The sequence below is a fragment of the Enhydra lutris genome, unplaced genomic scaffold (genome assembly GCF_002288905.1).
Source record: "Enhydra lutris kenyoni isolate GAN:26980312 unplaced genomic scaffold, ASM228890v2 scaffoldscaffold106, whole genome shotgun sequence".
NCBI classification, from domain to species: Eukaryota; Metazoa; Chordata; class Mammalia; order Carnivora; family Mustelidae; genus Enhydra; species Enhydra lutris.
Window position 1 is genome coordinate 905167 of NW_019154190.1, and position 12745 is coordinate 917911.

Below are 12745 nucleotides of genomic sequence, written 5' to 3' on the forward strand. Positions count from 1 at the left end.
AGAGGCCATGGACTAGTACAGACCCCACCAGCTGATGTCCTGGCCCCTCCCCCAGACCCCACCAGCTGATGTCCCAGACCCCACCAGCTGATGTCCCAGACCCCTCCCCCAGACCCCACCAGCTGATGTCCCAGACCCCTCCCCCAGACCCCACCAGCTGATGTCCTGGCCCCTCCCCCAGACCCCACCAGCTGATGTCCCAGACCCCTCCCCCAGATCCCACCAGCTGATGTCCTAGGCCCCTCCCCCAGACCTCACCAGCTGGACAGGTCCCCCCCAGACCCCGACAGGACAGCGTTAGGTGCTGCCCTGGAGAAACCAGTCACCCTCAGAGGAAGGAGCTGCAGGGGCTGGCTTGCTGCCCCACCTCTGGGGACTCAGCCTACAATATACACCCTGTCTACCCTCATCCCCATAAACAGGAGCCACGGGTCCACACTGATACAGGTGGACAGAGCCAAAGGGAATCAAGGTGTGCGAGCCCAATTCCACACCACTTCCTTTCTCTGACTCTGCTGAGATGACCACCCCTGAGAGGTGGGGAGGAGCGGCTGGGCGAGTTCCTGGGGTTGAGAAGGGCAGGTGTGCTGCACAGGGGGAGGAGGGGACCCCATGGTGTCAGAAGATAACACGGGCCCACACGTATGACCAAGTCACAGACATCTGCACACACGCAGACGCACATGCAAGCACACGGAACCTGGACGAACCTGCATGCACTCTGCAGTGGCCCATGTCCCACCCGATCGTCACCCCAGATCACAGGAGGCAAGACAATGCGTGTGGAACTGGGGGAAGGGTACTGGGGTCACGGGCACACATCCTTCCACACTCGTCCAAGCCCACAGCATGGCACACCATGGAGAGTGAACCCCCGCGGAAAGGAGGGCTCCAGCTGATGGAGCGTCAATGCGGGTCCATCAGCTGGGGGGCAACGCGGACCAAGGACGGCTACATGGGAGCTCCCCCTCCCTTCCCATTTAAAGTCCACTTCAAATGGAAAACACCAGAGCCACCCCTGAGACAAGATGCTGTCTCCAGGAAGCCAGAACAGGGAGCCCTGCGGAAGGAACAAGGCCACTGACACCAAAAATTCCAGAGCACCAAGCAGGGGGGCGCTGGGCTCCCAGGGAAGTGGCCCTCTCCCTGGGACAGACCCCTGAGACAGACGCAGGTAGGTAGCAGAGGACGAACAGGAGGGCTGGCTGGGACAAATGCACCTGGCTCCTCACCTCCTCCCTTGGAAGAGAGCCGCCAACTCTGGGGCCATCCCCCCCGCAGCACTGCAAACCTCCCACCACTGCTTTCCCAAGCAGGGCTAAGCCCAAGTAGTCACTCCGAAGGTGCGCACCTGGAGACCAAGTGCGAGCAGCTGGCCCGCCCCTGGGTGCCAGTTCTGACAGCCTCCCACCGATGCCCTCCAGCCCTCGGTTAGGCCTCCCCCGCGGGGGGCGGGGCCCTCCCGCCCCAGGTGTGCTTCCCCCCGGGGCCCCCTCCCACCCTCAGGTGCCCTCCCGCCTTCAGGTGCGCTCCCCACCCCGCGGGAGCCCCTCCCACCTTCAGGTGCCTCTCCAACCCTCAAGTGCCGCTCTCACCCTCAGGAGTCCTCCCCCGGACGCCGCCCCACCCTCAGGTGGCCTCCCCCCAGGGACCCCTCCCACCCGCAGGTGTGCTCCCCTGGGGACCCTTCCCACCCTCAGGTGCCCCTCCCACCCTCAGGGTACTCGCCCCCCCCCAGACTACCCTCCAACCCGCAGGTGTACCTCCCCCAACGCCCCTCAGGTAGCCTCCCCTCGGGCGTCCCTCCCACCGCAGGTGTCTGCCCCTGGATGCCCTCCACGCCCCCCGTGCCCCGCTCTGGACGGCCTTCCCCGGCCTCCGGGAGCCCCCGCCTAGATGCCCGGCTTGGGGAGACTCCTAGACCTGCACCTTCCCGGAGCGGCCGGTCCCTCCCTGGGACGCCCCACCCCTGCGCCGCTGCTGCGCTCACCCGTAGACTAGGACGTCGTAGAGCGTGCGGCCCTGGACGTTGAGGAAGTGGGCGTAGCCCGCCCGTGCTGGGGGCGGGGTCGCGCCATTCGCAGGACCCGGAAGCGGCAGTTCATTGGTCAGCAGCCCCAGGAGGAAGGGCGCGGAGTCGGGCCCGCGCACGCGCAGCAAGGCGCGCTCGCGTAGCGGGAAGTAGGCCCAAGCCGCGCCGCCCGTGGGGTCGTCACCGTGACGGCCCGAGCCGTGGACCAGGCGACACCTCGGGGTCGCGCGCAGCCGCCATTGCCAGGCCGGGCCGCTGCGTCCCGGAACCGCGCCCCGAAGCAGGGCCGCGGCCGCCATCTTGGGAAGGAGTGAGGCGGCGTGACGGGGCTGCCGGGGCGGGCGGGTGGGTGGACGCCACAGCGGCCCCTGGCGGTGGGCGGGTGAACGCGAGGGACGGGGCTGAGCGGGGCGGGGCTTGTGCCGGGGAGAAGCGGAGACTAAGCGTGTGGGGCAAGGCTTGTGTCTGAGGGCGGGGCGGAGCGTGTGGGGCGGGACCTGTGTCTGGGGCGGGGCGGAGCGTGTGGGGTGGGAACTGTGTGGGGCGGGGCCGGGCGTGCGGGGCGGGACCTGTGTCTGGGGTGGGGCGTGTGGGGCGGGACTTCTGTGTGGGGCGTGGTGGGACATGCGGGGCGGGGCTTCTGTGTGGGGCAGGACCTGTGTGGGGCGTGGTGGGGCATGCGGGGCGGTACAGGTGTCTGGGGCGGAGCGTGTGGGGCGGAACGTGTGTCTGGGGTGGGGCATGCGGGGCAGGACCTGTGTGGGGCGTGGTGGGGTGTGCGGGGCGGTACATGTGTCTGGGGCGGGGCGTGTGGGGCGGGACCTGTGTCTGGGGTGGGGCGTGCGTGTGTGGGTCTTTGCCGGAGAGGAGCACGGACGGGGCGGTGCGGGTGTCTGGTTGCGGAGCCGGGATGGGGCGTGCGGGGCGGGACGGGGGGGGGGGGGCAGGGCCTCGAGCTGTCCGTCAGCGTTCCGCCCCACCCCCTGGCTGCTCCTGGCCCGGGCACCTGCACTGGGCACCTGCGCTGATCCCCGCGCTGCCCCTGCTGTGGGAGCAGAGTTCCCCTGGCGTTACCGTGGGGAGCCATCCCCATCCTTTCATCCAGACACCGTCAGCCCCGTGAAGCTCATTCACATCGTGGGCAGCCAGAACTGGGGACCTTCCTGCCCGCGGCCAGCCCTGGAAACCCCCACTCCCTCCTCCGTCTGGGAACCGGACTCGCGAACGGAATCATGCCGTGTGCGTGCTTCTGTGACTGGCTGGCGCCCTGAGCGTGTCAGGTGCTCCTCCTAAAGGGTGGGTAGGGTTCTGTTGTGTGGACTTAGCGCCGTTTGTGCAGCCATTTCTTCGTGGTGGACATTTTGTCGCTCCACTCTTTGGCCGTGGTGAATGTTGCTCCCACGTGTGTGCGCATCTCCTGGAGACCATGGTCGCAGCCCCTGGGGTGTGGTGTGCAGGAACCACGCTGCTGGGGTCCTCTGCTCTTGCTCTGTCCTTCCCCTCTGACTTTTAGGGTCACTGTGTGTGCTTGGGGGGAGGGCGCCACACACCAGCTGGGGGGGCCCTCAGCTCTGACCCGGTCCACAGGCAGTCAGGGTCGGACCCACGCGGGTCTGCCTCATGACCCTGCGGAGTCAGCGTCACACCCACACGGAGTCAGCGTCACGCCCCCTGTGGAGTCCCTATCCCCCCCAGCGGAGTCCCTGTCCCCCCCCCACCCAACGCGGAGTCTCTGTCACGCGCACTCAGAGGGAGACCGCTTCATCCCCCACGCGGTCACGCTTCAGGCCCACACACCACCGCACCACAGACCCATCACAAGTCTGGGACCCACACGCACTCTGACCCTCGCGACAGACCCGAGGTCCCCACGGTCCCTCGGCGGGTTCCACGCACGTGATGAGCGGCTCACAGGGCTCAGGGAAACATTCTCCTTCCTGCATTAACCCCTTTATTGTGATAAGACAGGACTCCGAAGTAGCCACTGGAGGACACACTGGGGGCAAGGCCCTGGGGCAGGGGCCTGGGGCTTCCGGGTCCTTCCGTCCTTCCGGGGGCGTCCCTTTCCCTACATCTGACCTGGTCTCCAGAAGTTCTCCAAGCCCGGCCTTGTGGGGTTTATGGGGGCTTCAACCGTGGGCCCGATGGATTCAATTCTGGGCCGTTGGTGGGGGGTGATGGATCCCACCTCTGGCTCTCTCCCCACCCCCTAGGTTAGGGGGTGGGACTGACACTTCACACCCTGGGGTCCCAGGGTTTGGTCCCCTGGCCACCAGCCCCCACCCTGAGGGGCTTTCCAAAGTCACTTCATTATGTAACAGAAGCCGCCTTCATGGCTCTCAGCTCTGAGAACTCCAAGGGCTTTAGGGGCTCTGTGCCGGAAACCTGGGCCATGCTTCTTGTTAGTAATCCCACTGTCACTGGTGTATAGAGCCCAAGTGGCATTGCCAGGCTGTATGGTGATCCTGTGTCTAACTTTTCAAGGACCCGCCACACCATTCCCTCGGTGTGTCAGTTATCAATTATCTGTATAACAGGTGCCCCAGACTGGGGCCTAAACAGCTCCCGTCTCCAGACACAGACTTCTGTGTCTCCAGCATCCCAGAACAGGGTGGGTTTCTGGTGAGGTCCCTCTCTGTGGCATGCAGGCAGTGGCTTCTTGTCTTTGGTGTCCCTTCTCCTGTGTTCCCCCCACCCCACCCCGATCCCCACCACCTCTCTGACCTCATGGAACCCTGACTCCCTCCCCAGGGCCCATCTCCGGACAGTCACACGGGGAGGTTAGAGTTTCTGCACGAGGATGTTGGGAGCGCATATCTCTACCCAGGCAGAGCTTTGGAACCCCATTTCCCCCATCAGCCGCTGTCTCTGGTCCATGCTCCCCTTTGTGGGGGTGCTCTGAGACACAGCCCTGTCTCTGAGTCCCACCTGCGCTCCCCAGAACCACAGCCAGGATAGCCACAAATTCCCACGGGCCTTCCCTAGCCTTCAGGAAGCCTGTGCTCCCTGCCCCCCGCCCCTCCAGTCCTGGCCCACCTGTCTGAGCCCCTGTAGCAGCGCTGTGGGCACGTACAGCCTGGCTCTTCTGTGCAGTGCCATCTGACCTCACCTGACCTGCTGTACCACCCATGGGTCACTGCAAACCCACGTGTACGCTCCAGACCCACAGCCTGCCAAACATCCCCCTCCACCCAGCTCCCCAGGGCCCCACCGTTCCATGTCCTCACACGGCCTCCCCACCCAACACCTGCATCCAGCAGGTTGAGCTGCCATGTGTCACCAGGCCCCCCTGCAGCATGTACCCTGGGGTTAGCTGGGCGGTATCCTCGGGACTGAATGCTGAGGGCACCCCTTGGGGAAAACTCTGGCTGGTGCAGCCACGTGCACCCTGAGCCCCCCAACCCCATGAAGGGGCTGTGGCCTTCCACCTGTGGTCTAAACACTGGCCACGAACACCAGGCTGACCCCCGCCCCAGCCTGCTTCTGAGGCGCTGGAGGCCCCGCTGATTGGTCTGGTTTCCTGTCTCTGTACACTCATCCCCCGGGGTCCAGACAACATGGGTGCCTCACACCAGCCTCCGTCCAGGCCATCTCCACAGGAAGGGCTTGTTGGCACACGGTCCCCATGCCTCAGGACAGCCTTACCCGGGGCCCTGCACCCGCCAGCTACCCCGGCACTCCCCAACCCTCCTCGAGGCCATGCTGCCCCAAACCTGAGAGGTGCCTGGTCCTTCTGGGCTGGTGGGCATGCTAGGAGCACAGAGCATCGCCCCCCCCCCCCGCCAGGGCCTCCCAGCCTGTCTGTGACCTGCCAGTCCTGGTGTGCGGCTCCCCTGGCTGCTTGCCCTTGGTGGAGAAGGTCTTCCTCTGCCGGCCTGGCATTCCACAGGTGACCCAGCACCCCCCTACCAGCCCAGGAGGACCAGGGAGGAAGCAGCCAGGATGACACAGACTGGGGGTCACGTTCCTCCAGCCTCACATCAGCCTGGCCCGCAGCCAGCGGAGGAATGTGCTTCCCACCAGCCCTGCTGCAGGGCTGGCCAGCAGCCGCCCAGGCGCCACCCAGAACCGTCCCTGACCTTCCCACTGGGCAGTAAGCTGATCCTGCTTGGCACTGTTCAGCACAGCAGCCACCTCCACCAGGACTGGGGACGTGCACGTTGCTCAGACGAAGTCTAATGAAACCTTCAGATCCCCAAGCCACTAAAGGGCCCGGAGCTACACGTGGCCAGTGGCTGCCTCTGCCTGCCAGCTAGTCCAGGTCCCCCATTCCAGAAAGCACTCTCTGGTCTTCGGGCCACCCCGCCATCAGGGCTCCCTGCACGTGGGTTGCCCACTGGCCTCGTTGGAGGTGGAAGGGCAGGGGCTGGGGCCCGTTTGGCCACGGAGGCTCCCAGGGAACCCCACTTATCAGCCTGGGTCCAGCAGCTGGATCCATGGGCCATTGCCCCCCTCTGAGGCCATGAGCCCGGGAGGGGTCAGGAGCCGGGAAACGGGCAGGCATTGGGGTTTTGGACCCTACTTCCCAGCCACTGCTGGACCAGGGGTGGTTTCCTGTTATTCTCTCCTCATGGTCTCCTCCCTTCCCAAAGGCGGGGAGGAAGCAGCCCCCATTCTGGGAGCGTCCAAGCAGCCCCTCCCCACCTCCCTCCACAGTCTCCCCAAGCAGCTGGCGAGTTGGCTCTGGCCATGGAAACGGATGACAGTCAGACAAGAAGATCATCCTGTCTGACCCTGCCCACTAGCCTGGCCATGAGGAGGGCCAGAAGGCCTGAGCTCTTCCTCTGGCCTGTGGCATGCCCCAGAAGATGGGAGGTCCGTAAAGGTCCGCTCTGCACCCCAGGTCCAGTCCTCCATCCTCATGGCCATCCCAGGTGCATGGGGAAACCAAGGCACCCACAGGGAGGTATTTCTTCAAGTGCCAGGCAGGCTGCTGGGGTCGGTTTTCACCTCTGGGAATTCACAGCCTGGAGAGCCTTGGTGCCTCGTCCCGTAGGGCAGTGGTTCAAGTGTCAGATCGGGGCTGTGTCCGTATCATGAGGGACCCTGCAGGCCTAGGGCAGTCTGTGACGTCCATGGGGAGTGTGTGGAAACAACCAAGGTCATCATTATGGTGAGGTTGCAAAACTGATAGATCCCTGGGATGGGATGGGATGGGATGGGATGGGATGGGATGTGTAGTAGCTGGGGCTGTCCAGAGAAACAGAACCAGTAGGATATGTATATATAGAGAGAGACTTAGCTTAAGAAATTGGCTCGTGTGATTATGGGGCTGAGGAGTCTGAAATCTGCAGGACAGGTGGGGTCCCAGGAGAGCTGGGGTGTAGTTCCATCCTGATTCTGTGTCTGAAGATGGGAGACTGATGTCCCAGCTCAAACACTCCAGCAAAGTGAGTTCCCTTTGACTCCCCTTTTTTGTTCTACTTTGTCTTCACCTGATTGGGTCAGGCCCACCCACAGTGGGGAGAGCATCTACTCTACTCAGTCTGCAATTTAGTGTGAATTTCATGCCACATCACCTCAAAGACACTCCCAGAACCGTGCACATTCTGGGCACCCAGCCAGTCAAGCTGACACAAATATAACCCTCAGACTGACCAGGAACCTTGGCCTTGCTCATCAGACCATCACCTGATTGGACGAGGCCCACCCACATTGGGAACAGCAATCTGCTTTACCAAAGGGTGCTGACTGTCAGTGTTAATCTCATCTACAAACACACCCTCACTGTGGCAGTTAGGCCAGTGTTGGCACAAATCACTGGGTACTGACACTCAGCCTCCCCCATATCTGACTTCTGTATTCAGGCACACACAGCCAACCTATTTCCCCAGCAGCTCCCTGGCAGGTCCTCTTCCTGTTGACCCAAATTGCCTCAAAGTGCATCTAGAACAATTAAGAATGGGGTTGGGGGAGGGCGATAGAGATACAGTCACAGGACAGGCCACACCCTAGAGGTGATTTACAGAGGGTTTAGGAAGGGCCCTCAAGCAACCACCAAGTCCCCAAGAGCAGTTCCCAGCCTGGGCGAGGCTGATGACCAAGGCTTGCAGGGACCATGCGGCTGATGGCATTCTCCAGTGGCCACAATCTGATTTCCCATCCCATGTGTGCCTCTTAACAGACTGACCCAACCAGAAGGGTCCTGTTTGTTCCTGGATCCTGCAAGCCTCTAGGTGCAGTGAAAGTGGTGTGACTCCTGGGCTGGTGACAAGAGTCATTGGCCTTTGCCAGGTCCTCTGGAGCCCCCGTGCTGGGAGGAGGCCCAGGCCACACAAAAGCCCCACTGCAGAGACCGGCTTCCCCCAGGCTGACCATGCCAGCAGCACACCAGATCAGGGGCATTCGGCCCCCATGAGACCTCCTCTCCCACAGAGGGGACATGTGTCCTTGCTCTGATTCTGAACTGGCTGGGCTCTCTAGGACTTCCTGAGGTGGGGCTCCCCTGGGGGACTCGGCGTGTCCCGGGCATCAGAAGCAGGCTGACCCGGGTCTGGGTGTGGCCTGGGGGCACTAAAGAGGGTTTGCAGCCCAGGAGGGCTTGTCACAGCCTGCTCTTGGCCTGAGGAGGGCTGGGGTCATTGAAGTCAAGTCAGAGGGGCTCCTTGCTGGCAGCAGCTGACTCCCCCACCACCACCTGAGTGTCCCCTCTGCCACTCATGCTGCAGGCTGTGGCCAGTGTGCAGACAGTGTCCGCTGTCCTCTGACTGCAGGCCGACCTTGGGCTCAGAGCATGTGGGCCTGCCCGCTTTCTTTGTTCTCACAATCTGCATGTCCAGTGGTGCCCCCAACCCTTGCCCCTGCTGTGTGGCACAGAGAGGCACCCATGTGGCCTGAGCTTTGCTTCTCCCAGCCAGCCTAGAGCTGAACATGTCCTTGGAGGGCAGGGGTAGACACACACATGCATGCACTCACACTCACACATGTGTGCACACTCTACACGTGTGTGCATGCCCCACATGCACCCACATATGCAGTTGTAAACAAAAGTTAGTTTTATTTGGCTTCCTTGGTTTTGGACACTGTGTATGAATTAGGGAGGGGGCTGGAGGCCAGAGAAGGGGTAGATAGGAGTCCCAGAACCCCTTCCCCCAGAATGGCCAGTGCCAAAGCATGACCCGGCAGAAGGTGAACCAACATCTTTGTGGGACTTCCATGATGTCCCAGGGGAGGGGCTCCAGAGGGTGTGATCTGTCCACCCCAGGGCCTCTGTCCAGCTGTCTAGGTGGGGAATGGAGAGCACGGGGCCCAGTAGGGGCCAGGCCCATCCAACCTCAGTTTCTCTTCTGTACAAGAAAGACCTAGGATTGCTTCCAGCTGTGCACAAAACACGAAGTGCGGTTGGGGTGGGGGTGCGGGGAGTGAGCCCCCATTTGCTGCCTCAGAGAGTAGGGACCCAGCACAGTGCCCCCAGTTCCTCAAGCCAGGCACCCTCGGTGACCTCTGTGAGCTGGTGCAGGGGAGGAGATTTCTTGTCCTGACCCAGCGGAGCCAGCCGGAGAGCCCAGAGGGTCTCCGGGGAAAGGGCCCAGCACCGCCCCCCACACCTGGCGCGGCTAGGCCAGGCCCTGGGGGTGGGAGGTCCTATCCACATCTTCCACCTTCAGGGATCCGAGCTGGGGGCTCTTGCAGATCCTACCCTGGACAGAGCCAGGACTCATGCAGGGAGGGGCCGGTGTCCAGCGGGCAATGCCTTCCCCGCTCCCCCCTCCCCTCCAGAGAGTGTGGGCAGCTGAGGGGGAGGAGGGGGAGGGGAGAAGGGGAGAGGGAAGAGGAGGAAGAAGAGAGAGCTGAGCGCCCAGCCCTGGGCCTTCCCCACAGCCCCCCACCCCAGCCTCGGCCTGGAGGGAGGACAGGCCACGTCAGCGCGGGGCCGTCAGATCCACACGGTGGTCTTGCCCTCCCTGCTGCTGGCACTGCCCTTCTCTGAGCCCGCCCTGGGCTTGGCGCCCGGCCTGGCCTGGCCCCCGCCCGGGCCCGTGCCCCCCCGACGTGGCGCTGCCCGAGCCGGAGGCGGGGGCGCCAGCCCGTGGGGGCCCCCGGGCAGCAGCGGGGAGGCCGGGGCACGGCGGGCTGTCGCGGTCTCCCATCGCGTGCCCGTCCCGCAGCGCCTGCAGCGCCAGGCTGGCCAGGTCCTGGTCGTGCGAGCGCGCGCGCCCAGCTGCGCGCACCACCAGGCTGTAGTCTGGCGGGCAGGCTAGGCCGGCGGGCGAGGCGGGCAGCGTGCAGGGCGGCGCGCGCGGCGCGGGGCCCGGGGGGCCAGCCGGTGGCCGGCGGCCGCGCACCGCGTCCTGCGCGCTGCCCAGGCCCAGGTGCGCCATCTCGCACAGGTTGAGCAGCAGGCAGAGGCAGCTGACCACGTACATGACCAGCAGGAAGATGGTCTTCTCCGTGGGCCGCGACACGAAGCAGTCGACCACGTGCGGGCAGGGCTGGCGGCTGCACGCGAAGAAGGGCCGCACCTCGAAGCCGTACAGCAGGTACTGGCCCACCAGGAAGGCCACCTCGAAGGCAGCCCGCGCCACCAGCTGGGCCACGTACACGCGCATCAGGCCCTCGCGCTGGATGCGCCGCCGCCCGTCGTGCTGCCCGACCGGACCCGGGGCCCCCGACGCCTTGCCGTCAGTGCCCGCGCCCTTGGCCATGCCCGCGTCCTCCGCCTGGGCCTCTTCGCCTAGGCCATCGGCCACCCCCGTGTCCTCGTCCTCCTCGCCCAGGCCCAGCATTGGCTCCTCCTCGCCCAGGCCGGCAGTCTCGGGCCAGCCGGGGTGCGGCGGCGGGGGCAGTGGCAGAGGCGCGCGGGCCGGGCGGTGGCCAGGGCCGGGGCGGCGGCGAGGCGCGCGGCGGCGCTCGTCCTCCGAGGCGCGCGCCAGGCGGTGCACGGCGTAGCCCAGGTACATGACGGACGGCGTGGAGATGACCACGATCTGGAAGACCCAGAAGCGCACGTGCGACAGGGGCGCGAAGGCGTCGTAGCACACGTTGTCGCAGCCCGGCTGCCGCGTGTTGCACGTGAATTTGGTCTGCTCGTCTGAGTAGATGGACTCCCCGCCCACGGCCGTGAGCACGATGCGGAAGACCACCAGCACGGTGAGCCACACCTTGCCCACGAACGTGGAGTGGTTGTGGATCTCCTCCAGCAGCCGCGTCAGGAAGCTCCAGCTCATGTTGGTCATAGGGGCGGGGGACGGGACCTGCGGGGGCCGGAGCGGAGCTCAACGTGGGGCAGGGCTGGGCGGGGAGGAGAGCAGGCCAGGAGGAGCGCCCCCCTGGGGGGAGTCTCGGGAGCACTGCGGGGAGGCAGAGGGGGAGCCAGGGACCTCGACTAGTAAGGTCTGGGGGGCTTACCACCTTCAGTGAAAGGGGCAGCACCCTCGGTCCTGCCTCTGCCTTCTGGATGGATATGTGGAGAGGCAGCTCTGGCTCACCCCATGCCACCTCCTCTAGTCCCCGCTGTGGCAGCGCCAGCCCCCCACACCCCCCCCCCGCCCCGGACAGCCCAGCCCCTTGCAAACTGCAGCTTTCCCCCAGATCCGGAGACCCCACCCCAGGCCCTGAGAGCGCATAGCGAGACCGAGGCCAGCCCCAATCAGGGTCTGGGGGCTGTGGGGCCTCAACTCAGACCCATGGCCCTCTAGCCCCCACTCAGGCAGAGTTCAGGCCACTGAAGAGGGTCTCCTGGGGTCCTGTTTGCAGCATCCCACGGAGCCCTCCAGGCCCCCAGCCCCTGGAGCCCTTTTGGTTCCAGTCTCCAGCAGCACAACCCAACCCACATCCCTGTCCACACCCTCCACTGAGCCTTTGCTTCCTCCCTCTCCACTGAGGACCCCCAGATTCCTTCCGACACTCCTCAAGAGACCCTGCTGGCCTACAGGCCACTGGCCAACCCTCTGGGGTGCTTCCCCGTCTTGTCCAGACACCACCACCCTGTTCTCTGCAGAAATGTAGCAAGGACAGGCCCGCTGGGAAGCCAGGTGAGGCCAGGCATCTGTTCAGAATGGGGACTGGTCCAGCAAGGCACACAGACATCAGGGCATCCGTGACACCTGGAGACTGCCATGGGGCCACTCACCACATCCCAGACCAGTGCTGATCCCCCGGTGGGCCTGCGCCCAGGAGAGAATGGCGCTGCTATTCATCATCCTGAGCCTCCAGGAAGGGGAGAGGGGCTGCAGCCCCCCAGGGCCCACCCTCCCTCCATCATGACTAAGGCCAGTACCTGCTTTGGGATGGTTTGGGGATAGGAGACCCCTGAGTGCCTGCTGCTTCTGATCCCCTCCTTCTGGGTCCAGGAGGCAGTGTGGGCAGGTGTGGGATGGAGCAGCCAAGGCCAGGGGGCGGCTCTGGGGAAGCTTGTCTTTATGCAGCTGGGCCTCTCCCCTTGGGTGGGGGCAGGAAGAGGGGGTTGCTGGGGTTCCTGGGGAAATGGCCCTTCTTCCTCACATCTGTGTGCCTTGCCCCTCTCAGAGCCACACACACACAAGCCCTCCTCAAATGCGCACCCACCCATGCACTGAGATGCACATGTGCCTGCAGCTGCACATATGAACCCACAGACACAGATGCACACTCGTGCATGCACACACTAATAATCAAATGCACAGATTCACATATGCACATGCACACAACAATGTGCTGGTGCACTCACACATCATAACCACACTTGCACGTGTGCAAACACTCACACACATATGCACTAATGCACACACCCTC

At 64.3% G+C, this 12745-nt stretch overlaps 2 protein-coding genes across 2 annotated transcripts in view; both read right to left on the reverse strand.

Moving 5' to 3' along the window:
* LOC111139411 (IBA57 homolog, iron-sulfur cluster assembly) overlaps positions 1 to 2331 on the reverse strand; it is a 4799-nt gene extending 2468 nt beyond the window's left edge. Inside the window, exon 1 of the mRNA XM_022491658.1 lies at positions 1991 to 2331. Coding sequence (XP_022347366.1) covers positions 1991 to 2331 — 341 coding nt within the window. The remainder of the gene's footprint in view (positions 1 to 1990) is intronic.
* Positions 2332 to 9908: 7577 nt separating this feature from the next.
* LOC111139436 (gap junction protein gamma 2) lies at positions 9909 to 11208 on the reverse strand. The gene is given in 2 exon segments (XM_022491685.1): positions 9909 to 10014; positions 10016 to 11208. Coding segments are annotated over 2 exon segments (1299 nt in total).
* Between the last annotated feature and the right edge of the window lie 1537 nt (positions 11209 to 12745).